Source organism: Scomber japonicus, chromosome 4, assembly GCF_027409825.1.
Source record: "Scomber japonicus isolate fScoJap1 chromosome 4, fScoJap1.pri, whole genome shotgun sequence".
NCBI lineage: Eukaryota > Metazoa > Chordata > Actinopteri > Scombriformes > Scombridae > Scomber > Scomber japonicus.
Window position 1 is genome coordinate 4,857,098 of NC_070581.1, and position 26,180 is coordinate 4,883,277.

Consider the following 26,180-nt stretch of genomic DNA (forward strand, 5'->3'; position numbering starts at 1 on the left):
CCTACCTATGAGTTATATCATTCGAAGAATGATTTCATGTTTCAGTTGTGCACAATATTAACTCATCATTCCTCTATGAAATCATAAAACTATTAAAGTGCACACATTCTTACTCTTGTGTTAAGTTGCTCTTTAAAGAATGTTTGGTGTTATCATTTCAAACTTAGGAAAACCAACCTTTGTGGCTGATATATTGTCCTGATTGACAGCTTGTGTGTTTCCGTGCTGCTATACAGTGGTTGTTCCAAGGGTCTGTACAATAGAATCCATCCAGAGGTTCACAAACTGTATTTGATGTTTTTGTGCATGATGTCTTTATCCTCAAACCAGAACCTGTGAACACATCAAGGTTACACATGAAGATACAGAAAAGAAAGAAAAGCTAAAAGAAAAGCGAAATGATGATAACCAAAGGAAATGTGACATGATTTTATTAATTAATAAATTCATGAGACACTGTGTTTGGAAATGGAGTCATTATTCTAATTGATGTTCCATCATTATATGTAGTACAAAGTAACTCCAGGGGGCAAGCAGACAGTGCCCTTTCCTTGAGCTGCTGACGAAACCAGCCACTATTTTCCCTGCAGAAGAGAACGCTGAATTATTCCCCGTTTCTGAATCCGTGGATGATTAATTCCCACGAAGTTTGGCTGATCCGCACGTGAGGAAGCTACTGTATATGTGTATTTAAATAACTTGTTAATTTACTCTTTACTGAGTATAAACAAAAGTATTCTCAAGCATTTTTGCCAATGTTTAACAGTCAAGGTAGCGTCCAAAGTATGCCAGCAAACGTTGCAATGCCGGGTTCTCCACAATATTAAATGGCAGGTCGGCCAGCACGATAAACTCATGAGTTTCCTTGTGCCACCCCTTGCCTTCTCACTGTCACGGCTATATGGACGGGTACTGTCTAAAGTCGTTTGCTTTAGCATCCGTTTCAGTGTTCGTTTTTCTTTGTCCATGCTCCGTTTCTTAAACCCGGAATGCTCCTCCTATACTTAATATCAGACTATGGAACTGCTTCTATATGTATATCTGTTACTAATGAAGAAAACACAATTTTACCTGAATCACAGATTGTACAGGAGAAGCACTGTTTACGTCTTGTTGGTCAATCCATGAAGGTTCCATCAATGCAGGGCAGACAGAATCTAGTGCTGAACTTTGTTTTCACTCGACTTCCTGAAACAAACCAAAACAATTTTTTTTCTGATTTTATGTGATATATTGTGTCTATTAATTGGCTTGCTGATCAAATTGAATAACAATTTTTTTTTTGAGCGTTACAAATGAAATTAAAGCTGCAAGCAGCGATGAACGGGCCCTCGCTCCCCCACGCATGTCGGGCTGTGGGTCAGTCGGAGATGTAGCATCACCAAGGTGTTATGTCTCAGCTGAGTTAATGTCAGGAGTAAATACTTAAGATTATGGGAGTAATTAGTGAAAGAATGAAGCAAGTGACTTCCTGTTGCCAGTAGGTGGCGCTATGACTGTCACTAAATATGAGACTGTACATGTGTTCAGACCAGGACACTGAACAAGCATCTGAAATTTGGAAAAGACCATGTGGAGTCAAGTTATGAGGGTTTGAAATTTCATGGCAAGACATCGAAATTTGCCACGTCACTACAGCAACCAGGAATGATGGGGGAAAAATCTTTTGATAACTTTGCATCTCCAATGTCTCAAGATGACTCTGTGTGAATTTGAAGTGGATGGAATGAAATCTCTAGGATTAGTTCGTTCAAATATGAGGCCTGGAAATTACCAAAAACCTCACCAAAACTGAGCATTTTGTCCAGTGGAAACAGTATCCGCATCCTGTTCTTGTGTGACGAGACATGAGTCCCTCACCTTGAACCCCACGTTCCTGAACACCACACTCACAAACACCTCTCTCCCTGTGCCCACACACACATAGACACACACACACACACCTCCTCTCTCCTACACACACACACACACACACACCTGTTTATTTGTACAGTCATACACATCTGTTGTTGTTTGCCTATTAGTTATGGTGGTAGTACAATTTATAACTAGTCATTGATTAACTTGTTTATTAATAATTTGTTAATAAATTGTTTTAGCTTTAAAGAGTTCACTCCTTCGCCCATCCGATTCTTGATTCTTGGTTGAGGCTGATTTTAACAGTTTTGACAATTCTTTGATTTCTTATTAATTATTAATCATTAATCATGATAATTATTAGTCATTATTAATAATCAAACACACTCCCTTTTACTTTTACATGTATGGTTGCCTTGTAATGAGGCTACTCCCCTACATAATGGTTTCACCATGGTGAGGCTATTACCCTTTACTATAAAATGTACCTAGTAACTCTAGGGAAGGACATCTTGTGGGTATTTATAGTGAAAAAAATACTCCTGGTATTTTCACCTGACAGGTCCCCACTGCTTACATTAATGTTAGGGCTGTCAGCGTTAACACATTAATTGCGATTAGATTAATGCAATCCATAACGCGTTAATTTTTTTAAATCGTATTTTAATTTTGCAAGCCTTTTTGTCCCTTCTACTCACCCGTAGACGGCTCCTCTAGCTGTAGCGCTATGCTTTGAAGTGGCCTCCTGCAGTAAACCTACCGTGCTGATGGAAAGTAAGAGAGCTACTGGACTTTTGAACGGCTTGTTTAACTTCGAGATGGTTCAGTTGACAAGTCAAACGTAAAATGCAACCTGTGTCAAACGGAGTGCGTCGAGTCGAGTTTGAGTTAGCACCACCACGCTAAACACCCAGGTGCAGCCAAGCGAGCCTCAGCTCCACCAAAGTACCATTTTGGAGTGTGGGAGTCGCAGCAGAGCCGTGATTGATTCCCAGTTAAGGCACTCTGGTAAGAAATGCTTTACATTATGGGCTTAAAACTGCCTTGAAATGTAAAATAACAGGATTTTAAACATGCAATTCAAAACGTGATTAACTATGGAAATTCTGCGATTAAGTGGAGCTTTAAAGTGCAGAGAGAAACATAACTGTGCTCTAAAGTCAAGGATCATATTTAATATCAGACTATGGAACTGCCTCTATATGTGTATCTGTTACTAATGATAGAAAACACAAGTTTACCTGAATCAGAGTTTGTACAGGGGAAGCACTGTGTCTGTCCTGTGGGTTCGTCCATGAAGCTTCCAGTAATGCAGGGCAGACAGAATCTAGTGCTGGACTCTGGACAATCTGTTTTCACTCGACTTCCTGTAACAAACCAAAACAAACAAAACCAACCAAAATTGAGCATTTTTCCCAAGATGGCCGACTTCCTGTTGGACTTAGGGTATGGGTCCAAATGGCGTTTTTGTGCGTCTGGAGATGATACATAATCCTATTGAATTTCATTCTTCTATGTTAATCAGGAAGGCTGAGGTTCAATTTTGAAATATTCAAGGGGGTGCTATTGAGCCGTTTAGTCACGCCCATCCCATTGAAGTATATAGGATGTTAAATGAACCCACTCCAGACGTGTGTGTTGAGTTTCATTACCGTGGAGGCATCCTTTGCTCCTGAAAACTGTAATCGTATTTCATGGCGTTGAATGTGTTGTCATGGCAACAGTATTTGATGATGGGTCATGAGCTGCAGAATGTAGCATCACTCACATCTCATGTCTAGCTGAGTCAATGTCAGGAGTAAATACTTAAGATTATGGGAGTAATTAGTGAAAGAATGAAGCAAGTGACTTCCTGTCGCCAGTAGGTGGCACTATGACTGTCACTAAATATGAGACTGTACATGTGTCCAAACCAGGACGCTGAACAAGCATCTGAAGTTATGAGGGTTTATAACTTTTCATCTCCAATGTCTCAAGATGACTCTGTGTGAATTTGAAGTGGATGGGATGAAATCTCTAGGACTAGTTTGTTCAAATATGATGGCAAAATCAACCCCAAAATCTATATTTTGATTAAAAATGGCCAACTTCCTGTTGGTGCGTCTTGACATGAACATGTGTACAGTGTTTCGTTTCTCTATGTCAATCTGTGGCGAGGGGCTCAATTTTATTGATTTTGCAGGGGGCGCTAGAGTGCCATTCTGCCACGCCCCCATTTATGCAAACCATAAAATATCAAATTTTTCGCCGGGTCTGGCTTGCATGCAAACTTTGGTGACTTTTGGGGCACGTTTAGGGGGGCAAAAAGGCCGTTACTTTGTCAGAAAAAAAAGAATAATCCTTATACAATACAATAGGGCTTCGCCCACCATTGGTGGGCTCGGGCGCTAATAATAATATTTACAGATACGCACTGGTCAGTGCTTGGACCCTAATAATAATCCTCATAGACAGATGTCTCCAAACCTCAAACAGATCAAATTAAAACCATCAAGTCTGAGACAGATAATAATTTATAATTCCAAGTACTTGAATCTCTAAACAGTGTAACAAAAATAATTGAAGTAAAAATTCCATTTAGTTTTATCTTACCAGGAGGACACTTTGGACATGGAGGAGGGCTGAAGCTAAGAACACTGAAGACATTCATCATGATTATCTGTAAACAGTGACACAATGAATATTACAGTTTTTAACAGAGATTGAGTGCAATTGAAGACATTGACCAAATACAAAAATAACAGTTGTTACATTTGATTAGCGTTTGTTAAAATCATCCAACCAATCTCCATAAAGAACACAAACATATGAGAAAATTAGTAGGAGAAAGAAGAAATACATGTTCGGTCAGATATCTCAGAGTCTTCATCATTTCCACTGAGAGGATTTAAACCATCCTGTCACATGTTGTTGACTTCACAGTTATTTGAGTAACAAGAGTAATAAAGATGTAAAGGATCAATGACATAAATGTTCTTACCAGAAATGTTACAGTGCTCAAAGGTTTTCTTCTCCAAGACTTTTCATATGACATGTTAGCAGTTTTCATCAACTCCATAGACTGTAAGTGATATCCACAATGAGATGAAACCTAAAATCCTCATTCAAAAGGAGGACACCTGGAAACAAAGAAGACAACATGTACAGTAATATTTAGTTAACAGACAGCAGTTAAACATATTCATTGTATTAAAAGTTCTAGTTCACCTTAATACAAATCATCCTGAACACAAACTGTTATCACCTCTGTGAAATGAATTGTTCAAACTAAAATTTAAATCAAGACAACAGTTTGATTTCTAGATGAATTAGTCAGATAAATGATGAATCAGCATTTAGTGTTTCTAATAACTGAAACCATCAGTCAGTTTTAGTTGTGTGTTTACAAGTTAGTGAGGTCATCACCCTTTAACAGTTTAAGGAAACATAATGTTAATAAACTAGTTATGTAGTAACAAAAGGGATAAAAGAGAATATGAAAGTAATCTGCATCTGCATCACAAATACACAGTCAGTTCAGTGTACCTTTATAAGATCATGAGTGAAATGCATTGAGACAGAGGAGAAGAACTCTTCCTATTTCACTAACTTCGATACTTTTTGAAGTTTGAAGTCAGTGGCGTCAATTTTATTGATTTTGCAGGGGGCGCTAGAGTGCCATTCTGCCACGCCCCCATTTATGCAAACCATAAAATATCAAATTTTTCGCCGGGTCTGGCTTGCATGCAAACTTTGGTGACTTTTGGGGCACGTTTAGGGGGGCAAAAAGGCCGTTACTTTGTCAGAAAAAAAAGAATAATCCTTATACAATACAATAGGGCTTCGCCCACCATTGGTGGGCTCGGGCGCTAATAATAATATTTACAGATACGCACTGGTCAGTGCTTGGACCCTAATAATAATCCTCATAGACAGATGTCTCCAAACCTCAAACAGATCAAATTAAAACCATCAAGTCTGAGACAGATAATAATTTATAATTCCAAGTACTTGAATCTCTAAACAGTGTAACAAAAATAATTGAAGTAAAAATTCCATTTAGTTTTATCTTACCAGGAGGACACTTTGGACATGGAGGAGGGCTGAAGCTAAGAACACTGAAGACATTCATCATGATTATCTGTAAACAGTGACACAATGAATATTACAGTTTTTAACAGAGATTGAGTGCAATTGAAGACATTGACCAAATACAAAAATAACAGTTGTTACATTTGATTAGCGTTTGTTAAAATCATCCAACCAATCTCCATAAAGAACACAAACATATGAGAAAATTAGTAGGAGAAAGAAGAAATACATGTTCGGTCAGATATCTCAGAGTCTTCATCATTTCCACTGAGAGGATTTAAACCATCCTGTCACATGTTGTTGACTTCACAGTTATTTGAGTAACAAGAGTAATAAAGATGTAAAGGATCAATGACATAAATGTTCTTACCAGAAATGTTACAGTGCTCAAAGGTTTTCTTCTCCAAGACTTTTCATATGACATGTTAGCAGTTTTCATCAACTCCATAGACTGTAAGTGATATCCACAATGAGATGAAACCTAAAATCCTCATTCAAAAGGAGGACACCTGGAAACAAAGAAGACAACATGTACAGTAATATTTAGTTAACAGACAGCAGTTAAACATATTCATTGTATTAAAAGTTCTAGTTCACCTTAATACAAATCATCCTGAACACAAACTGTTATCACCTCTGTGAAATGAATTGTTCAAACTAAAATTTAAATCAAGACAACAGTTTGATTTCTAGATGAATTAGTCAGATAAATGATGAATCAGCATTTAGTGTTTCTAATAACTGAAACCATCAGTCAGTTTTAGTTGTGTGTTTACAAGTTAGTGAGGTCATCACCCTTTAACAGTTTAAGGAAACATAATGTTAATAAACTAGTTATGTAGTAACAAAAGGGATAAAAGAGAATATGAAAGTAATCTGCATCTGCATCACAAATACACAGTCAGTTCAGTGTACCTTTATAAGATCATGAGTGAAATGCATTGAGACAGAGGAGAAGAACTCTTCCTATTTCACTAACTTCGATACTTTTTGAAGTTTGAAGTCAGTGGCGTCAAATCTCTAGGTGTTCAGTAAAGTACGAGGCATGGAAATGCCAAAATTGGCATCAAAATCGCAAATTGAAGTCAAAATGGTTGACTTTTTTCTGCGTCTGGTCATGACATATATTCATACTAAATTTCATACTACTCAATATTTTAAAAACTTATTTTTTATTAACTATACATTATGAAAAGTCGCTCTACTGACCTGTTGCGTTGTCAGTTTTCTGCCTGATGCACGAAGACATCTGACTGAGAAGTAGGATGGACTCCTACGATGGATTCATGTGATAGATTCCTATGATTGGCTCCTATGATTGGCTTCAGTGATCCAGTCATAACAAACAAAAACATTCTTGAGTTCCTCTCCTTTAACCCTTAAACAGGCAACGTGCACCAGGAGATACACTTCCTGTATCCCTATTAGGAGCATTATTAAAGGTTTTCACCCAATCAAGTTATCATTTCTCAAAAGTTTTATCTGGTAGGGCAGCAGTTTGTCATGTAACACACACATGTATCCACATGTGTAAAGTATGGATGTGTATTCTGAACATAAACTATCAATACTAATAATGGGAAATTAAAAAAAAAAAAAAAAAAAATCTTAAAATGTTAGAACACTCGTCAAACAACAAAAGCACGGTAGACAAAAACAAAAAAATGTGCTCTATAGGAAAAAAAGAACAGAAAAAAAAGTTAGACTAAATGTTGCCTTCTTTTTGGATCTGGCCATAAGACTTCATCAACATCACAGCACAGAGCTCAAGCTCTAATTTGTAAGTGAACTGATTTTCAAAAAGTATTTTCACATGTCAGTGGGGAAAGTTAATTTGTGAAACAGTGTAACATGTAGAGATCAATATTTGCAATTTTGCTAGAAATGTGTTATTAAATTACAAATTGAGTGTAAAGCAGAGCATGCATCCAGTTTGACACACTTGGTAAATGCATTGGCTACAAGTGTTAATGGTTTCAAAGATAATGCTTCAAGAATCACTGATAGTGTTTAAACATTCAGAAAGAACAGTAACACAAACTGGAGAGCTGGCTATTTAAACTTTTGGACCTTCAAGACAAACTATTTTTGTGTTTGAGGGAAAATGTAAAAATGTTTTGTCACTATATGAAGATCAATTAGGAAGATAAAAATGAATAAGCTTTTGAATAGGACTATTTTGACAAATGATTCCAGTGTCGTCCCCTATTGGTCACTTACCAGTGTTCGCTTTCACCTTATAACTGCGTCTTATATAATTTAAAGTAATAAACGTATAAACACGGCTCCCTCTGTTTAGACTCATGTGCTCATTTAGAAAGAAGCAGCATTCATTATCATTAACTGAAGTTATCACAGCTGGGAACCAATTAACACACACTTCACCAGCTGGAAACACTCATACTAGGGCCAGTTGTTCCGTACCGTGCTGAAGCACGAATGTCCCCCCTCCCCTGCCCCCCGCTGGCCACATTACCATTAACTCACATTACCTCAAACCCAAGTGTATTCAAGCACGGTTGCCTCCGACACATAAGTTGCGCAAAAACATAAAGACAGTTTACTTTCATAAAACATGCAGGTGTGTGTTCATGTGCTGTGCACCGGTAAAGCACAACACAGCCGGTCAATTAACACAACGCACTATGATTGAAAAGGGCAAGCTTGTTCTTGTGAGTCATGCCTGTGTAGTATGCAGTACTACAAATACTTGTGTAAAAAAAGACTCTAGTAAAAGCAGACGTACTGATTCAACTCTTTACTCCATTAAGAGTAAGACTTAGTTTAATGACTTAGAAGTCGCCAAATGACGTACAGTACGAATTTCGTTAGTTTATATAATGCAGATTTGTAAAATATTACTTTTATGAGGGTCACAGTCACAGACAATAAACTTAGTATTTCATAATTGTGGTAGCACTGGTGCAGCAGATGTCATGAAGTCCACCCAGCACGCTGGATGCAAACTAATATTAAGCCTATAGTCTATTCATTATAATGTCAATGCACATGAGTTCTTTTGTCTTAATAATGATAAAATAATACACAAAAAATGGTTGGATTGGGAACCCATCTATGCATAACGTCTCTGTGTTGCATTAGTGTTGCTTGAAATGACCAGAGCTCAGCTAATGTTGCCCTTTTTTTAAATTGTCGATTTCCCGGGATTCCCTGGAAAATTGGCTTCTTTTCGCGGGATTTAAAATGTCTTATTTTCGGGAAAAATATTAATCCCTAGTGCACATGCATGTGTACTGTGCTCAACCACACCTCTTCCAAGCATACCGTGCCAGGGAAGTGTACCGTACCCAAGGACGGTACATTTGCACTCACACTAGCCAAATAATCAGGACCTAAGGGAGTAAACGTGCTTGGGCACGGTACGATTGCCTAGTGTGAGTGCGCCCAGGGCTCATATTAGCTCCAGTGATTCAGTCAACAACATTCTTGAGTTCCTCCCTGGATCCACATAAACCAGACACGTGTTTGTTCACCCTGAGAATACAGAGACTGCTCCAAACAAAATATTTATTATATATATCATTCCAAAACCAAATCTCAACAGTATTTACAAAGTGTTTGTATATGAGGCATCAACATTCAATATAGTGCTAACAAGTCAATAAACCACCTCATTATTTCCCTCTATATATTAGCTCCATTTTACAGTTAATCATTTTATACATTGTTCTAAACATTAGAGATTCATGTTCTTCATAGAATTATTTCACTGTCTCAATTCTGTTGCATTGAATATCTTAAAGAACCCCTCTGGACATGATTTAAGACATAAAAATACTTTAGTTACAGCTTTTGTCTCCCCCTTCTGGCAGTGAGAGACAAAAACATGTAGCTCATGAATACCAGACACACAGCGAAGGCCAGTAAGGAAGGATATGTTTTGATGGTCCATCTGCCATTGTTCCAGTATTCTTAATGACCAATACACCAATGATCATAAACTGAGCCCACCATGAGATTAAACTCTGTATAGTGTGAAATATAGAGATGTATCTGGTGGTGACAGGTTTAATCAGCAGTGTGAACTCACCATGGGTTTGAAAGTAACAGACATTCATTTATATAGAAAGGTTCTGCACTACAAACCTATAAACCTGGTGGACCGTCAAAACATAGTTACCAGTTTTTAGCAGTCCTCTGTGTGTGTGTAATTTGGGGTGTTCCTCTTTACTTCACTTTCTTCTTGCTCCTATAGTTAAATGTTTGAGCTTCACTGTGTATAATGATGTATGTACAGATTATGAAGGTTATTTTCACATTCATCTGCTGAAAATGGAAAGTTTCTTCTGAGTTTTAGTCATGTATGTACAAGCATGATATGTGATATAATAACTAGTTTGTAAGCTAATCCTGATCCAGTATGCAGCTTCTACAAGTATGATGTGGAAACTTGAAGCCTGCAGTGCACATACACTGAGAATGGACTTTATACTGAAGGAGGAGACATGTTGTGTTAAGATGTTCCACTTTTGAAATGAAATACATTTGTATATTTATAGAATCTGCATTAATCAATGAGGGAGAAAACCATTTCAGACATACATTATTGTCCTAAGCAGAGTATTTTTTAATAAATATGTTTAAATATATTTTATATGATAACACATACTGTACACTGTACAGACTACTATACCTAATGTGCACCTGATCCTGTCTATAAAAACTTTGCTAAATTGAAGGGACAAAAACACATTTAGAGAACACAATACTGATTTGTTCATTATATTCTAACATCTCTGTATACTTTAATCATACTGAGGATTCCCACACAGACAAGCAGGAAGATAAATGTGTAATGTGTTGAATTACATAATACTGAATGAATGATTGTGTTATTTTCTGTTTCTGCTCTGTTATTTTCTGTTAGTGGAGTGTTATCAGTGGTATTTGGCAAGTTGGACTCCACATGTTTCATCAGTTCATGAGGTAAGCTTCACTGTCACTGTCCTCAGAGTGAGGTGACAATAATCCACATTTGTTATTAAGCTACAATGTTTCCATAATGAAGACAACCAAAGAAATGGTTAGTTTAGATCATGTTGAGGGTGTATCACCACACACACACAGACACACACATATACATACACAGAGGTTTGTTTAAGTCCCTTTTGGGGTATATGTATAGACTTACTTTCATGTCCTGAAGACTTACCCAACCATTACCCACCTAAATCTAACCTAATCTTAACCACTGACCCAAAAGTCAGTGTTTTACCAATTAGGGACACAGCTTTATTGTCCTCAATTGCATAAACCGTCCCCAATCCACTGTACTTAAGTCTGATTTGTGTCCCTGAAAGTGAATAATTAAGTCACACACACACACACACACACACACACACACACACACACACACACACACACACACACACACACACACACACACACACACTGCATGTTGTCTCAGCTGCAGGTTAATGTAAAGAGGAGGAGGAGGATGAGGAGCAGGCTGAAGGAGACTTTGGATGCAGTGTTCTTCAGAAGGACCTCCACTGGGTAATGGTCACTGACGTCCAGCGCCTGAGCACAAACCCCAGAACAAACCTCAGTACATGTCTATAGAACAGCATGTTGCACATTTTACTGTGTTTTAGTTCTGTCGATGAAATTGTATTTAAATGTTTACACCAACTCTCTCTCTCTCACACACACACACACACACACACACACAGACACAGACACAAACAGCATGTTACCTGGTCCTCTGTAAGTTGGTATTCTGTTGGGAAGTCAAACGGTTTGGCTGAAAGAGGCACAACTGCTTTGGCAAACCTTTCCCCGTGTACAACAATCCTGTTGAGACACAATATGAACTCATATAGTCACTGCCTGTGGGTTATGGGTCATTATAGGATAGATTCACAATTTTACAAACACATGGTCATAATTAAAACAACTACATAGGTTGATTGTACTACGCAAATCGACCCATAGGAGCGTTTTCTAATATGTTGCCTATAAAGACAATAATTATAAAAAATAATGATGTTTTATGGTGTGACAACACTGTGGTTAAAGTCTGGTTACTGTAGGTTTAGGTACAAAATTCACTTGGTTAAATTTAGGGAAAGATCATAGTCTGGGTTAAAATGATCACTTTAAATTATCATGTCATGTCATCATCATGTCATCTGAACTGCATTACTTCTGCAGGTCCTAATTACTATGGCCACTAGATGGCATCAGTAAGTCAAATATAATTACAAGTCATTTTTCCAGCTGCATTTTCGACCTATACTGTGTTTTTTTTGTGTTGTTTTTGTGTGTTTGTGTTCTTTTGAGGGACAGCTGATTAAAACAGCAGCCAGGTGTTAATATGAAAACTGAAACAGGTTTTGCTTGCTATTCAGACTGACCATTAGATAGCCCCTCCAAATCCAAAATCCACAGTCCTTGTTGAGAGCAAAAATGTATTTAAAAAGTACATCTGGAGTTAATATGGGATTCAGTTATCTCAGTTCATAAAATTAAGAGTATATCTTCACAGTTGGTCCTTTTAGTAAAAAAAAATCCTTCTCATCAGTAGCCTAAGTGATTTTCTGTTCACCTAAAGTGGAAGTATAGTAACAAAAAGACTACAATTGAAAGATATCTACTGGATTTGACTCATTTGGATGGTTGAAGCTTGAATGATCTGTATGAACAGGAGGAATAATTATAGCAAGAAAAATGTGCGTGAATGTTCATTTAGGCTCCTGACTGTGTTTTAGGACAAATTTTAAACATTGTAAAGAATGTGAACCTTTTCTCATTTTTCTCACTTAGAATATTGAGACATATTATAGAAAATGCCAAGACACACTATTTCACACATTTCTGCTGACGAATGTTTTGACATGACCAGGCTTTAAGGAGTGTGAGCTCACCTGTCGTAGGCGCAGGTGGTGGTCGCTCGCACAGTGGTGTCGTCCTTGTCTGAAATAAGCCAATGGAGGGTCTCGTCTGTAATCAGACGCACATCCTTCCTGTACTTCTTAGCAAGGTAGCTGCAGCCGGCGTTGAAGTCCCCAAGAAGCATCACATTCTGCCCAAATATACATGCATACAACAGTACTGATGGTTAGTCCATACACAAAATCTTAATCACCTGCACTTTGACATTGTTATTTCAAGTGTCCTACAATTCTGATTACCATTAACATTCAGCAAAATTAGCTTCTACCTCAATTTTCCACATCTTCTTCACATGTTGCAAAACGTCATACAGTGCATCTAACTCCTTGGTGGTGTTGGTTGGGGTGGTATGCTGAGGTATGAGGGCAAACTCCTTTATGGCTGAATATATAGATTTTGGTGGGAGGATGCAGAACGCGGTGTTTAAATGCATAAATTGAATGCTTTTCATGATCTGAGACAAGAATCTTAGGTAACAGTGAACTGACCTGTCTTTGGGGCTTTGAAGCGGACGACAAAGGGCTCTCTGGCAAAAGCATCCACATCTCCAGGTCGATTATCAGGGTATTGATACTTGCCTGTGACTGTCACTGTATCAGCCCTGCACACATTCAGAGAAACACAGCACAACTTAAACATAACAGCATGTATTCAAACTGTCTTAACATTTGGTACTATAAACTGACAAGTATCACAGTTAGGGCTGGGTATTGGTACTGAAGAAAATTGAATGATGTATGAATGATATCGGTATCATTTTAAGGAGTATTTAGATAGGTACTGGTATCATAATTTTTTAAACGATACCCACATGATGTAAAAAGACGTCTAATCTCACCTGTAAACAAACACATACTGCTCCTGGTATGCTTCTGTCCTGCCCAGTCTCTCACTGGCAACAGCTTTATATTTATGCCGAGTGTCATGGCTGGATATTGAAGAAACATTGAGAAAAGTGGATATAACTGTTACTATTGCTGTGATATGTGAATGTGTGTGTGTGTGTGTGTGTGTGTGTGTGTGTGTGTGTGTGTGTGTGTGTGTGTGTGTGTGTGTGTGTGTGTGTGTGTGTGTGTGTGTGTGTGTGTGTGTGTGTGTAAGAAACACTGAAAAATCACCTGTTAAGGGCCGCAAGCAGCTTTGGTAAAGCTTTTTGTTTGCTGTCTCTCACTTCCTGGAGCAAACACACATCACAGCGGGTAATGATCTGAAACATAGTACGGCATACATATAGTACAGCAATGAAACACTGAATGGCATTGTAGTCACACATAATAGTGAATCATTTTGTGTCATCTTCTATTTCAACTTTTTATGTTTCATTTTGTTGGTTTCTGCTTGTTGGTTTGTTGTCTACGTGCCCACAGAGGAATAAAGCTATAACATGTTAGCTAGGCTTTTTAAGTTTTATCATTGACCATCAGTTCAGAGCTGCCAATCTTCAAGCCAGCAAACAAATTGCATATTTTACGTACTGTTTACATCTGTTTTTGACATTGGGATGCACATATAATTGTTAGAGTACTTTTTACTCAAGGTTTCTACATCTTCAGTACAGGCACTACTCCTGTAGTAAATACAGTTACTTGTTGTGAGAAATATTTATTGGATCATGTTTACTTTGTATTTTTTTGTATTAATTCTGCTGCCAGAAATCCAACTGCCTGTAAATGTAGTCTTTCTTAAAACAACATTTAGGTTTTTATTGGTCTAAACTTTGCATTTGTGCTTCTTGTCCCCTTTCTTTTCATCAAATATGTTGTGTTGCTTGGTTTTAGCTCGTATTGGTTTCCACCTTTATATATATATATATATATATATACATACATATATATACATACTGGTCACAGTCAGAGTTCGAATATCAAAGTATCTCAGTCAAATCCAACTCTGTATTTGTCTTACCCTGACAATAGTTTTCATGACATCAACCTTGTTGGACTTAGATTCCCCAAAGCTTTGGAGGTTGAAGGCACATATTCTAAAAGGTGAAGCCACCCGTGCATCACACACACCAACAAGGAAGGAGAGGAGGAGGAGGAAGAGGAGGGAAGATGACATCATGGCACAAAGCAGTGAGGGACAGTAACCTTGTACATGAAGACAAAAACAAATACGGGAGATCTGATTTGACTAAACATTAATAATAATAATAATAATAATAATAATAAAGCATTTTATTTAAAGGCGCCTTTCAAAGCACTCAAGGTCACCTTACAAGGCACATATAACACAACAACAGTACATCAAACAATATAAATCAGGTGACATTTAGTGCAAGGATAGAGAATAAATATGAATGTGACTACAAAGTGCATTAGTACAATAAATAAACAAGAATGAAGATTGCATAGTTAGTGAGAGACAGAGTATGCCACTCTGAATAGGTGCGTTTTCAGGCGGATTTAAAGTGGAGACAGAGTCAGAAGTGTGAATGTCTGGTGGGAGAGAGTTCCATAGGCGGGGGGCAGATCGGCTGAAAGCTCTTGACCCCATGGTGGTTAAGTAGATGTGAATAAGTTCAGAGAGATATGATGGTGCCAGGTTGTGAAGGATCTTGAATGTGAGGAGTAGAATCTTAAAGTTGCGGGATTTGATAGGCAGCCAGTGAAGTTGCTGCAGGGCAGGAGTGATGTATTCAATAGTGGGAGTTCTGGTTATGATACGAGCGGCAGTTGACACAAAAACTGGCCACAAGGCCTCATCCCCACACTTGAACTAACATACACATAACACATTTAGTTGTATCCTGACACACATCCATAGCCAATGTGTTGTCACTACTAGTATCTATAATATCTACAATGATGGAAAATACTTCAGTGCCCCACAATCTAATCCAAAGGGCCTTTAAGCTCAAATCATAGAAACTATGTGCCGCTGCCTATTGGTTGACGAACTGGAATAACTCCTTTTCAAGCTGTTAAATTGATTAATGTGAAATTAAGTTAATCATCACTTTATCAGGGTAATGGGTAGCCATGTGGCAATGATTAGTCAAACAAACCATTCGTTGACACTCTAACATTAATCGCCAACTGTTGAAAATTAATCATTATTTAAGAAAAAACTGTCAAAATCATTTTATAATATTTATGGTTTCTTTAGTCCTCTGTGATAATCTGCAACCCAAGATCTTCAGATCACTGTTGGTCAGGACAAAACAAAACACTTGAAGACATTAACTAGGACTGCAGAAAACAGTGGTTAACATTTTTCACCATTTGTGACATTTGCGATGAACCAATGAATGAAGCAATGAACCAGAGCTCCAGGTATAGCTGATGTTCCTGCTACTTTTAGTGACTTTTAATATCAGGATAAGATTGCAAATAATGCAACTTACTGTGTGTTAGATTATTTGAGAGGTTCTTCATCTCACTGTCTTTCAGTGAGTGGAGTTCTAGTAACATTTCATCTTATACACAAGTACAAAAAGATATGCACCTTGCTCTTAGCTAGTAAATGAAAATGAATGCACCAGATGCACTATGGGCAGAATCTCTCCTAGAAAAAGAGCAAGCCAGTGTTTTTGAACATGTATGATTTGTTGTAAGCGAGCACGTGCCTTCAAAACAATATCCACCCTATCCAACAAGTCATTTACTGACATTTTGATGTTGCAGGATGTCATACAATCATATGTTGTGTCTCAAATCTCATACTTCTATACTTACACTTAATATTTTGAGTGCATAAGTGCATTCACATTGAGATGTACTGGAAAATGCAGTGCACTATAAGTACCTGGATGATGCACTCAAAAGTTGAGTGTGTAACTATGGAATTATGTTTTTTTGCATTAAGCACTGCTATAATGTTGTCACATATCAGTATAGCTGGGTTAATTTAGCAGTCTGTAATGATTTGGAACAGTGAATGATGAAGCAAATCCTAACACTAGCTTATTAATGTTAGCTTGCTGATAAGCTAATTGTTATTTCTGGTATTAAGTGCGCAACTGCCGTGTTTGATTTGAGAGAACACTAACCTGTTGAAATTTGCACACTACACAAGTACCAAGTGTACTAACAGAAATATGTGATTTGAGACACAGAATTTGTATTGGGGTTTTTTTTTTGGTGTATTTTTTAACTTGTGACCAGAATATTGAAAACATGCAGCCAGAAACATAACTCTAGTCAGCCTTTCATGAAAGCAAAAATTACATAACACCAGACACGTCACACCACATAATTACTTCACCAGCTTATTATGATATGCTCTGGGCCACAATTCCCTGCTGATTCCAAGTTGATATTCTGATAATACAAAATATGTAGAGATGCAGAAACAAACCTACAACATTCAGGAGTCTGCTGCTTTTGATTCATTATAAATCTAATTTATTTGACATGAACGCATTAAATAAGAATCAAAGCAAAACATGCATTGCATACACAGATATAGACCAAAAAAATGTGATTTGTCCATGCTCCTAAATATGTGACAGTGCTCCAAAAAGATAACAAATATATCTTGATAATAACCTGTTTGACATTAAGTAGTTTGTTTAACTTGTACATAAAATGTGAACACAATTTGTGATTTTGATATCTTCGAATCCAGAGGGTGGTATTAATATTCTCATCAACTCTGGGCAAGAAAGTGTGTTTCCCACAATGTGAAACAATTCCATTAAAGACTACAAGAGTTAAATAAATGTAGATTTAATAAGAATAACCTTTGTTGGCCTTTGAGCAGTCATTAGTTGATAACCAGCTGTAAAGATCTCCTAATGTAGCTGTATACACAATTACCCAAAGGTTTATATATTTCAATTTGATTCCATGTATGTATTATTATTCTGTTGCTTGAAACATAATTACTTCAGCTACTCTTTATTTATGAAATCTTACAATTACAGAACTGGCATATTCTTAAAAAGCTTACTCGCTGCTATCCACTTATCTGAACCTCTAGCCTCCCACACAGATGCACACATAAGATAAGATTTATTCATTTACGCCACACAGCCACACCTCTATCTCAACCATACATTAACATGAACACAGAAATATGAGGCAGATCAGAGGTCAGGATTTATTGTGAGTTTTTTTTAAAATCTATTTTGAGGTTACACTGGGTCAGGGGTAAACCAAACATGTTAAAGAAAATATGAGGAAATGAAATGTGTTAAGCTGTGGTCTATACAGCTGCTAGTTACACTTCTGTTTTCCACCAACACACTACATGTATTTCCCTGCTAGTTGCATGCTGTGACTGTGAAGTGGAGAACTGACATTGGCTACAAATCTGCTGACATGACAATTCTGTCAACTTGGTGAACACAAAAACACTGTGAGACACTTTCAAGCTTTATATCCTCCTTTACAATGAACACAGTCTCTTATTACAGAATGTAGCAATCTGTCTTCTCTTTCGACTCTTTCTTTCTGTCTCTGTCACACACACACACTCACACAGAAGTAAACTGGCACACATACACTTCTCAGATTACAAAGTCATGTTTCCCACTGAGAAGTTTTGCTTGACTCACTGGAACACGTACTGGAAGCATGACAGGCAGAAAAAGTAAAACAGCAACTTACCAGCTTGTTTGTTCTTTGACTTGTGGGCTTGTTTTGTTTCTTGCCGCCTCATCTCTTGTGAAATGTAGAGCTGGCTTTTCTTGTTTCCTGTGGGAGGGACTTGTTGGTCCACCAAAAGTCAAACTGCAGGGTACAGCTGATAGGATCGGAGTTTCCTCTTAACCGGTTTCCCTGCTCACAAATGTATTGGTACGTCAGACAAACCTTCATGCCATTCATGACACATCTGTTCAGAGAAACAGCTGTCTGAAGTAGATAACACCAGCTTACTGAGTGAATCAAGAGTGTATAGGTCTCATCATGTGTGTGAAATGGCAGACAATACACCATATACTACATTATACGTAACAAATTACAGTATACAAATGTGTAATTTTATATTTCATCATTTCTCTTAATAAACCGTTGATACAATTTAGCAATGAAAATTCAGTTGTTGTTCCCAAAACTCATCTACTTCAGTGTGAAACTAAAAGGAATGTACCTCTCATTTCCTCTTTTTCTCACAATCACACACCCAAGCACACCTTTGGCTGAAATTACATGGAAAAGCAAGTGGAAAACTGTGTTTGGTGTGATTTGGCATCTGATTTGACTTCTTTCCTCCTATTGTGTAGTTCTGAAAAGTATGTGTGTAAAGGAAAGGCAGAGGAAAGGAGGTGGGGTTTGTAGTCGGGTGGGGTGTAAGAGAAACCGGGTGGACTGTCTAAATATAACCTCTTTCTAATAAGTTTCCATTTATTAAAGGAAGAACTGAAACCAGCACAAGATTCATATTCAAATTTCACGTTCAGTATTGCTGAAGTATAGAATTAAATTGTTCTCCAATTTAGAAATGGCCTATTTAGTTTATTAAGTCAATTTCATATCCACAAAGCCAGAACATTAAAAAACCCTTTCATTTAAATGATTTTAAACTGATATAAAGTATTATTTAGAGTCTTTATATATAAGAAAAGTATACCTGTAACCTAAATCTTAGTCAACTATGCGTTTTATTTATTTATTCATTTAATTTTCTTTCTTTCTATTGTGACTATTATGTTTTCTTCATATACACTAATTTATTTTATTTTATGAGCTGGAATGACTGGCTGCTTGCATATTCTGTTCAATAAAGACAGGAACCTAAAGTCATGTTGGGTGTAACTGTTAACACCGCCCTTCCACACAAAGTCAACATGTACACTCTATGTAGGTGAAACCAAATAAGGTTATATTGACTACGTGTATTAATACATATATTTTCCTTTAGTTGGCCAAAAAGTCAGGTTTGAGTTCAGTTAAGAGGTCAAATATTCCTTGTTGTGAATTTTTTAGGAATATTTTAGTAATTATTTTGTGTATCATTAGTCTCTCCTGCCTGTTCTGTTCATCACAATAAATAAATAGATAACTGTGCATATTTTACACTAACATTGACTTGTACATTGTAAGTTAAATGTGGGTTAAGGTGGATCATCAAATTATATGTACATATACACAGAAAGGACCATGACATCATCTGCAAGCTGACAGAATCTTTAACATCTGAAAACTATCATTAAGTGAGTTTAAAAAAGCCTTATTCATACCCTGTTATTAAATCATAGATGGTGTATAAAATTAAGTTAAATCTTGAAGATCGTAGCTAAATTGGACATTTATATGACAGATAATAATTTAAAATATGACATTAGAAAGGCTGGACTATGGACACTGGAAGTTCAGAATTAAAAAATCTATGCAGGTACTGGTATTAGTTGAATACAAACTGTGTCACCCGATTTCTAGATGTGCAGCGCCACCACCTAGTGGCTGGTTTAAGCACCTACAGTAGTGGGTAGGCTGACCAGGTTTAGTGCTGTAGGCTTTAGGCCAGGAATGTCCAAACTGTTCCATAAAGGTTCATGTAGCTGCAGGTTTTCATTCCAATCAAGCAGGAGCACACCAGACTTGACTCATTTAATCAACTGATCTCAGGCTTCAGACAGTTGATTGGTCTAATCGTGTGCTCTTGATTGGTTGGAACAAAATGTACAGGCACACGGCCCTTAATGGAACAGTTTGGACATGCCTGCTTTAGGAAGTGACTAGATGAGGTGTGCTGCAACGACCTGAACCATTTCAGAGCAGAGCCACTGGTACCAACCCACATTTTAAGATGGTCCAAGAGGATATTATGGTTTGTGGTAGTGATTGCTGCACCTAGGACCACGAGAACAAGAATGGATTTATAGCCAGCATCATTAACCCTTTATTGGGCAAATAATTATATTTGGTAACTTCTGTAAATATCCCAAAATATCCTTCCTTCCCTTCCTCCCTGCCTTCTTTCTTCCCTTCCTCTTTTCCTTTCTCCCTCCCTCATTCCTTATTTCCTCTGTCCTTCCTCCATCCCCCTTTCTTCTTCCTTCCTTCCTTCTTTCTTCCCTTCCTCCCTCCCTCCTTCTCTCTTTCTTTCCTCCCCCCTACCTTCCTTCTTTCCTTTCTCCCTCCCTCCCTCCCTCCTTCCTTTCAATGAGTGTCCTATAAAGGGTTAATGAGTATGATAAGAGCAGTTTCAGTACTATGGCTTTTTCTAAAACCAGACTGGAATTTCTCAAGGATATTATTTTCATATTTCAGATACTATTCCTGACACAAAACATTTTGGGTATTAATACACATTTGTATCCTTGGTTCTAGGACAGCAACAGACTTTCACTGTAGAGTCCCCCAGTCCTCTGTGCTAGGTCCATTTAAATGCTCCCTTTAGGCTACCTCATATGCAAATATATCTCAGATCTATCTTAACTGTGGCTGAAAACCGCTTTCGGAGCACACTAACACTTCTAACACTTAGAATAGATTTGAAGATTTTATTGATGACATACAGAGCTCTGAGAGGCCTCGCTCCAAACTATCTGTCTCTTGTCCCTGTGATCATTGAATGTGTCACTACTTGTTCCAAGGTCCACATTGATACATTAAGTCAAGGATCACAGACTAACGAATGAGCTGACATTTTGTCTTATCAATCACTGTTAAAATAGCTTTTTGGTGATTTTATTATATTTTGAGGCAGTTAAGTTCATTTTTATGGATTTGTAAATGTGCTGTTTTTACTATCAAACACTTGAAACTTTGTAAGTGCTGTATAAATAGTTAATTTTAATATATAGCCTTGTGAACTACTGAAGTGTAAGAAATACAAATAACTACTGGCAGGAGTCAGACAATACATTTTTCACAGTAGACATTTTGATATGTTACAGTATGAATATCATAGGTGTCTGAAGTTTATTTGCCTGCTCCAGTATGAGGCTCACAGTGCATATATGTTGGCTCACTGTCATAAATCTGCCACGCTCACACAGGTGATCTTTACTCAGAAGGTTTTAACAGTGAAGTCCAAGGAGGTAACTACAGCCACTACTTAATTATATCCATTACATACAAATACATAAATATTAAGAGCAGTTGGTATGATCTGATGTTTTTTTTGTCCTAGTTAAAGTAAATTAGACTAATCTCATCTGATTTGTTGCTTAAACATAAGCTGATTTGATTTCAGACTTTCCATCATTATTTAATCCAATTTCATGTGGTGATTTGGGATGAATGTGTACTCTTCCAACAGAGAAATGAATAAACTGAAACTTCAGCGCCAAGACTTCCATTCACAAACTCCCAATACTCCCATTATCTGTATTACCAACTTTAGATGCAGTTGGCTAGCATAGGAAAAGAATCAGCCATCACCACAGACATGTTTGTAATGAAAACCCACTTTTATTGGTTGTCTATAGTGGTCTCTGACAGCCTGCTGCTGCTCTAGACAGCGTGAAGAGCCTTCCAGCGGGCCAGAGGGCCTCTGCTGGGGATGTACTTCACTCCACAGCCGTCGGAAATCAAACGCTTCTCGGCCATCATGTCATCAAAGTCGCAGGCGTTGAACTTGGTGAAGCCATACTTCTTGGAGATATGGATCTGAAAGGTGACAGGAACAATGACACAAGTCAACTTAAGCTTAAAATAAGCGTGATTATAGCCTAAAAATTACTTAACAGAATCAAAGCCTGTGAAGCTCCCTGAATAATTAGTTTGTATCAGTGGTCCCTTAAAGCACTCAGCACCACCCAGCTGAGGACATACACAACCAAAGAGTTACTGTCTGCAGCCTTTGCACACCAGAATCACACTGCAGAGAGACTAGTCGGCTTAATAAGCTGCAGAGTTTTGTCATGAATGCAGTACAGATGTGTGACTAATATTTACTCCTTGCATATGTCATTGTGTACAAAATGTCAAACAACTGACTAATATTAAAATTTCATGAGGTTTGTGTCCTGCTCATTTACCTTCTGGCGACCAGGGAACTTGAACTTGGCTCTGCGCAGAGCCTCGACCACATGCTCCTTGTTTGTGGCCTTGGTACGCACGGACATGATCACCTGACCAATGTGCACACGGGCCACGGTGCCCTGGGGTTTACCAAAAGCACCACGCATTCCAGTCTGGAGCCTAAGAAGCAGAAGATGGAGACGAGTGCCAAAGGTTAATGTATGAGTAATGCACAAGACGGCATTAAATCTTTTTTTTTGATAAAAGGTTTCAGCACATTGCTTCTTTTAATCTGTACGTCCATCAGAATGTAGTGCTCACCTATCAGCTCCAGCACAGGACAACATTTTGTTGATACGGATGACGTGGAAGGGATGCAGACGCATGCGGATGTGGAAACCATCTTTACCGCAGGTCTTCACCATGTACTTGTTGGCACAGATACGGGCAGCCTCCAGAGCTACACAGAGAGAGGGTGTAAAAGTAGAAAAATCAGAATCAAAGCCTGTGAAGTTCCCCGAATAAGCGGTTTGTATCAGTGGTCCCTTAAAGCACTCAGCACCACTCAGCCGAGGACATACACAACCTAAGAGTTACTGTCTGCAGCCTTTGCACACCAGAATCACACTGCAGAGAGACTAGTCGGCTTAATAAGCTGCAGAGTTTTGTCATGAATGCAGTACAGATGTGTGACAAAGCTGTCACAAGCGCGTCAACTTCAGCATGCCAGCATTTAAAGGACGACTGCAACATTAGTGGATGTGATCATTTTATATTGATTGTTTTTATTAAGGTTATCATCAATTTATGTTGCACCACAACAGCTATGGGTTGTGACAAGTGAGTTGAGACAGTGTAGAGAAAACTCATCACAGGAGTCACATGACATGTAATTAATGACAGCACCAGATGCAGTGCTACATATTTATATTCATACAACTGACCTAAAGGAAAATATAGAGCCACAGTCCTAAAGCCTCTATCTGCAGTGTCAGCAGATGAGAATCAAGTAAAACACAGGTGTAAGTAAGCATGACTCCATTCTATTCATTGTCTTAGTGAGCCATGACTGAGTCTGAGCATGTGCAACACTACAGCCAATCAACTGCCTCAAGTAAATGCAAAGCAGCCATCATTGTTGTTCATGTGTTAATGTTATTTTATTAAACTGTTACCTCACTATTATTTCTACATGATGCGTGTCACGAGTAACTGCTGTCTCCTCTAAATAATGTTAAACAATTAGGTGAATTTAATTCCATCATGTTATTTTCTCACATCTCCTGCATCCCTGCTGGGAGATGTGAAGGGAAGTAATAGAAAGCTGTGTGTTTGGTCAGAGCTCCTTTAACTCACCTTCTGAGGACAGCTGCTCGTACTCATCAGAGACCATGTGGCCGCAGAGAGGGAACTCATCTACCTTGGCCTTCTTCCTGCCCAAGTCAAAGATCCTGATCTTAGGATCTACACGTGACAAACAGGAGAACAATGAGTATTATGTTAAACACCGATGCAAAAAATTTAACCTGATCACACAATAAAATATTAGTAAAAGTTATGAAATCATACAACGACAGACTGATTAGTGCTTCTAAATGTCTTCCAAAGCATGTAACAGAATCAGTGAATCATACTGGTGTGAACATATACTCTACAAATAGACACTAGTTTGTCTCAATGGTCCCTTAAAGCACTCAGAACTTCCCATCTGAGGACATACACAACCAGAGAGTTACTGTCTGCAGCCCTTGCACACCAGAAACGCACCACAGCACAACTGGTCGGCTTAATAAGCTGCAGGATTCATATTCCACTGAAGACAAAACATCTAAATCTCTTTTAAAATGCTGAGCAGAAACAACAAGGCACTGATTTTTGACACTTTACAGCTTACTTATGTTGCACTGATCACCCTATAACTACTTCTGGAAAACACTGATGTGGAATAAAACAGTGGGAGCTGCTTACCAGGCACACCCCTACAGAAGCGGGACTTGGGGTAGGGCTTGTTCTTGCAGTATCTGTAGCTGTGGAAGACAAAGAGTTGAATGTAACCATCTCACACAAATCACTGCATCACTTTTACTGCTGTTGCAACTTATTTTTAAAAAGATATACATTTGTTATTGTCAATTAACTCCACTGAAAGATCAGTGTGTTAATTTGACTTTACACCTGTTTTTTAAAACTTTATTTCAATGTTACTTAAACAGGACGACTACTTTAAGAGGCGAATTGATACGCCGTTGGTGTTCTAATTCATATTTCTGTAGCAGAACAATGTGTGTGAGTCAAAATAAACCAATGTTCATGTTAATGAAGCAACATGTCAGCCAGTATAACCTTGTGGCCTCCTGATGAGTTTAACAGTTTTAGGATAACAATGTAGCTCTATAGCACAGAGGAATAAGATGAAGCATGCTTAATTTTAATTATGGCTTTTACATTAAACTTGTTGCCAGTCTACTTCTTTATTAACAATGTGCTGACAGTATAATCTGTCAGTCCCACAGCAGCTGTATTCACTATTTACTTAAATAAAAGGTGTTAAAGGCACATATATGAACAGGATTTCAGGAGATATGAGTGTAATAGTGACCACTAATTGTTAATGAATATAATAGCCGGCTTTATAAGTCACTACATATTAGCAAGTTTAGGTAGAAATTCATACCAGAAAACTACATCCAGTATGAACAAACAATGTAGTTTATAGGTGTTGTGTGTTTACGTGTAAAGTCTTGCAGATGTTATAAGTTTGACACCGGTTTGCTAGCGCTAGCATTATGTTAGCTGAAGCCTCTTCCACCAAACTAGCGTTTCCTATTGGTTTAGTTGTTTAGTGAGACTCTCTATAAACATATAACAGTTAACGCCACAGGCTAACACGAACATATGTGTATTAAAGCACTAAAATGACAGCGCAGTGTCTCACACGGCCTGCATGCTAACACAGTGAACAGTCCACATGGTGAGGACTACGCGCCGCTGCCATTTTCCTCCTGCCGAGGCTCACTCGCTCCCGATAAGAAAGCGTTTAACACACTACTTACCAGCGGGCTGGTCGGCGGCCCATGGTTGCAATCTGTGAATTAACAAATAAAAGGGTGTTATTTAGGAAACCCGGGCTCCGTTTATTGAAAAATAACTTTAAATCTGCCTACTTAATACAGAGCCGAAGAAAACGGGCTGCCACCACGCACTCACCTAATGGAGGAAAGGAAGATGAGGAGACTTCCGCTACGTCATATAGACACCGCATGTCTGAAGTCAAATTATTTTATATTCTTTAACGCATTGTTTTTACTTCAAAATGCATCCGGTGTTATAAAAAGATATACATAAGAAAATAAATCTAAATACGTTTCTGTAAAAATTCATTTAATGGCAGTTGACAATTTCAACTGAATTCTGGGAAGTGTAGTTTTACATGACGATAACTTGAGCCAGAACGAGATCCACCGTTACAGCCGCTTAGCG

At 38.0% G+C, this 26,180-nt stretch overlaps 3 protein-coding genes, 2 long non-coding RNA genes and 3 other non-coding genes across 8 annotated transcripts in view; 1 reads left to right on the forward strand and 7 right to left on the reverse strand.

The window, feature by feature from the left end:
- emd (emerin) overlaps positions 1–26,180 on the forward strand; it is a 163,682-nt gene that overhangs the window by 56,076 nt on the left and 81,426 nt on the right. The gene's annotated exons all lie outside the window — the stretch shown is intronic.
- LOC128357932 (uncharacterized) lies at positions 4,480–5,109 on the reverse strand. Its single transcript, XR_008321236.1, has 3 exons — positions 5,065–5,109; positions 4,838–4,976; positions 4,480–4,516 (listed from the first exon to the last, which is right to left on the reverse strand). It is a non-coding gene; the product is annotated as an uncharacterized LOC128357932 (long non-coding RNA).
- LOC128357933 (uncharacterized) lies at positions 5,941–6,570 on the reverse strand. Its single transcript, XR_008321237.1, has 3 exons — positions 6,526–6,570; positions 6,299–6,437; positions 5,941–5,977 (listed from the first exon to the last, which is right to left on the reverse strand). It is a non-coding gene; the product is annotated as an uncharacterized LOC128357933 (long non-coding RNA).
- On the reverse strand, positions 11,321–18,427 carry dnase1l1 (deoxyribonuclease I-like 1). The gene is made up of 9 exons (XM_053318352.1): positions 18,396–18,427; positions 14,749–14,933; positions 13,962–14,050; positions 13,682–13,771; positions 13,332–13,444; positions 13,112–13,224; positions 12,816–12,973; positions 11,646–11,742; positions 11,321–11,469 (listed from the first exon to the last, which is right to left on the reverse strand). The coding sequence occupies exons 2-9, from the start codon at positions 14,905–14,907 to the stop codon at positions 11,353–11,355; spliced, it is 936 nt and encodes a 311-aa protein (XP_053174327.1). The 5' UTR covers positions 14,908–14,933; positions 18,396–18,427; the 3' UTR covers positions 11,321–11,352.
- rpl10 (ribosomal protein L10) lies at positions 22,129–25,871 on the reverse strand. The gene is made up of 6 exons (XM_053318354.1): positions 25,754–25,871; positions 24,669–24,727; positions 24,057–24,164; positions 23,022–23,160; positions 22,718–22,880; positions 22,129–22,346 (listed from the first exon to the last, which is right to left on the reverse strand). The coding sequence occupies exons 1-6, from the start codon at positions 25,774–25,776 to the stop codon at positions 22,191–22,193; spliced, it is 648 nt and encodes a 215-aa protein (XP_053174329.1). The 5' UTR covers positions 25,777–25,871; the 3' UTR covers positions 22,129–22,190.
- LOC128358150 (small nucleolar RNA SNORA70) lies at positions 22,459–22,591 on the reverse strand. Its single transcript, XR_008321359.1, has one exon. It is a non-coding gene; the product is annotated as a small nucleolar RNA SNORA70 (small nucleolar RNA).
- LOC128358152 (small nucleolar RNA SNORA70) lies at positions 23,229–23,361 on the reverse strand. Its single transcript, XR_008321361.1, has one exon. It is a non-coding gene; the product is annotated as a small nucleolar RNA SNORA70 (small nucleolar RNA).
- LOC128358151 (small nucleolar RNA SNORA70) lies at positions 24,368–24,500 on the reverse strand. The gene has a single exon (XR_008321360.1). It is a non-coding gene; the product is annotated as a small nucleolar RNA SNORA70 (small nucleolar RNA).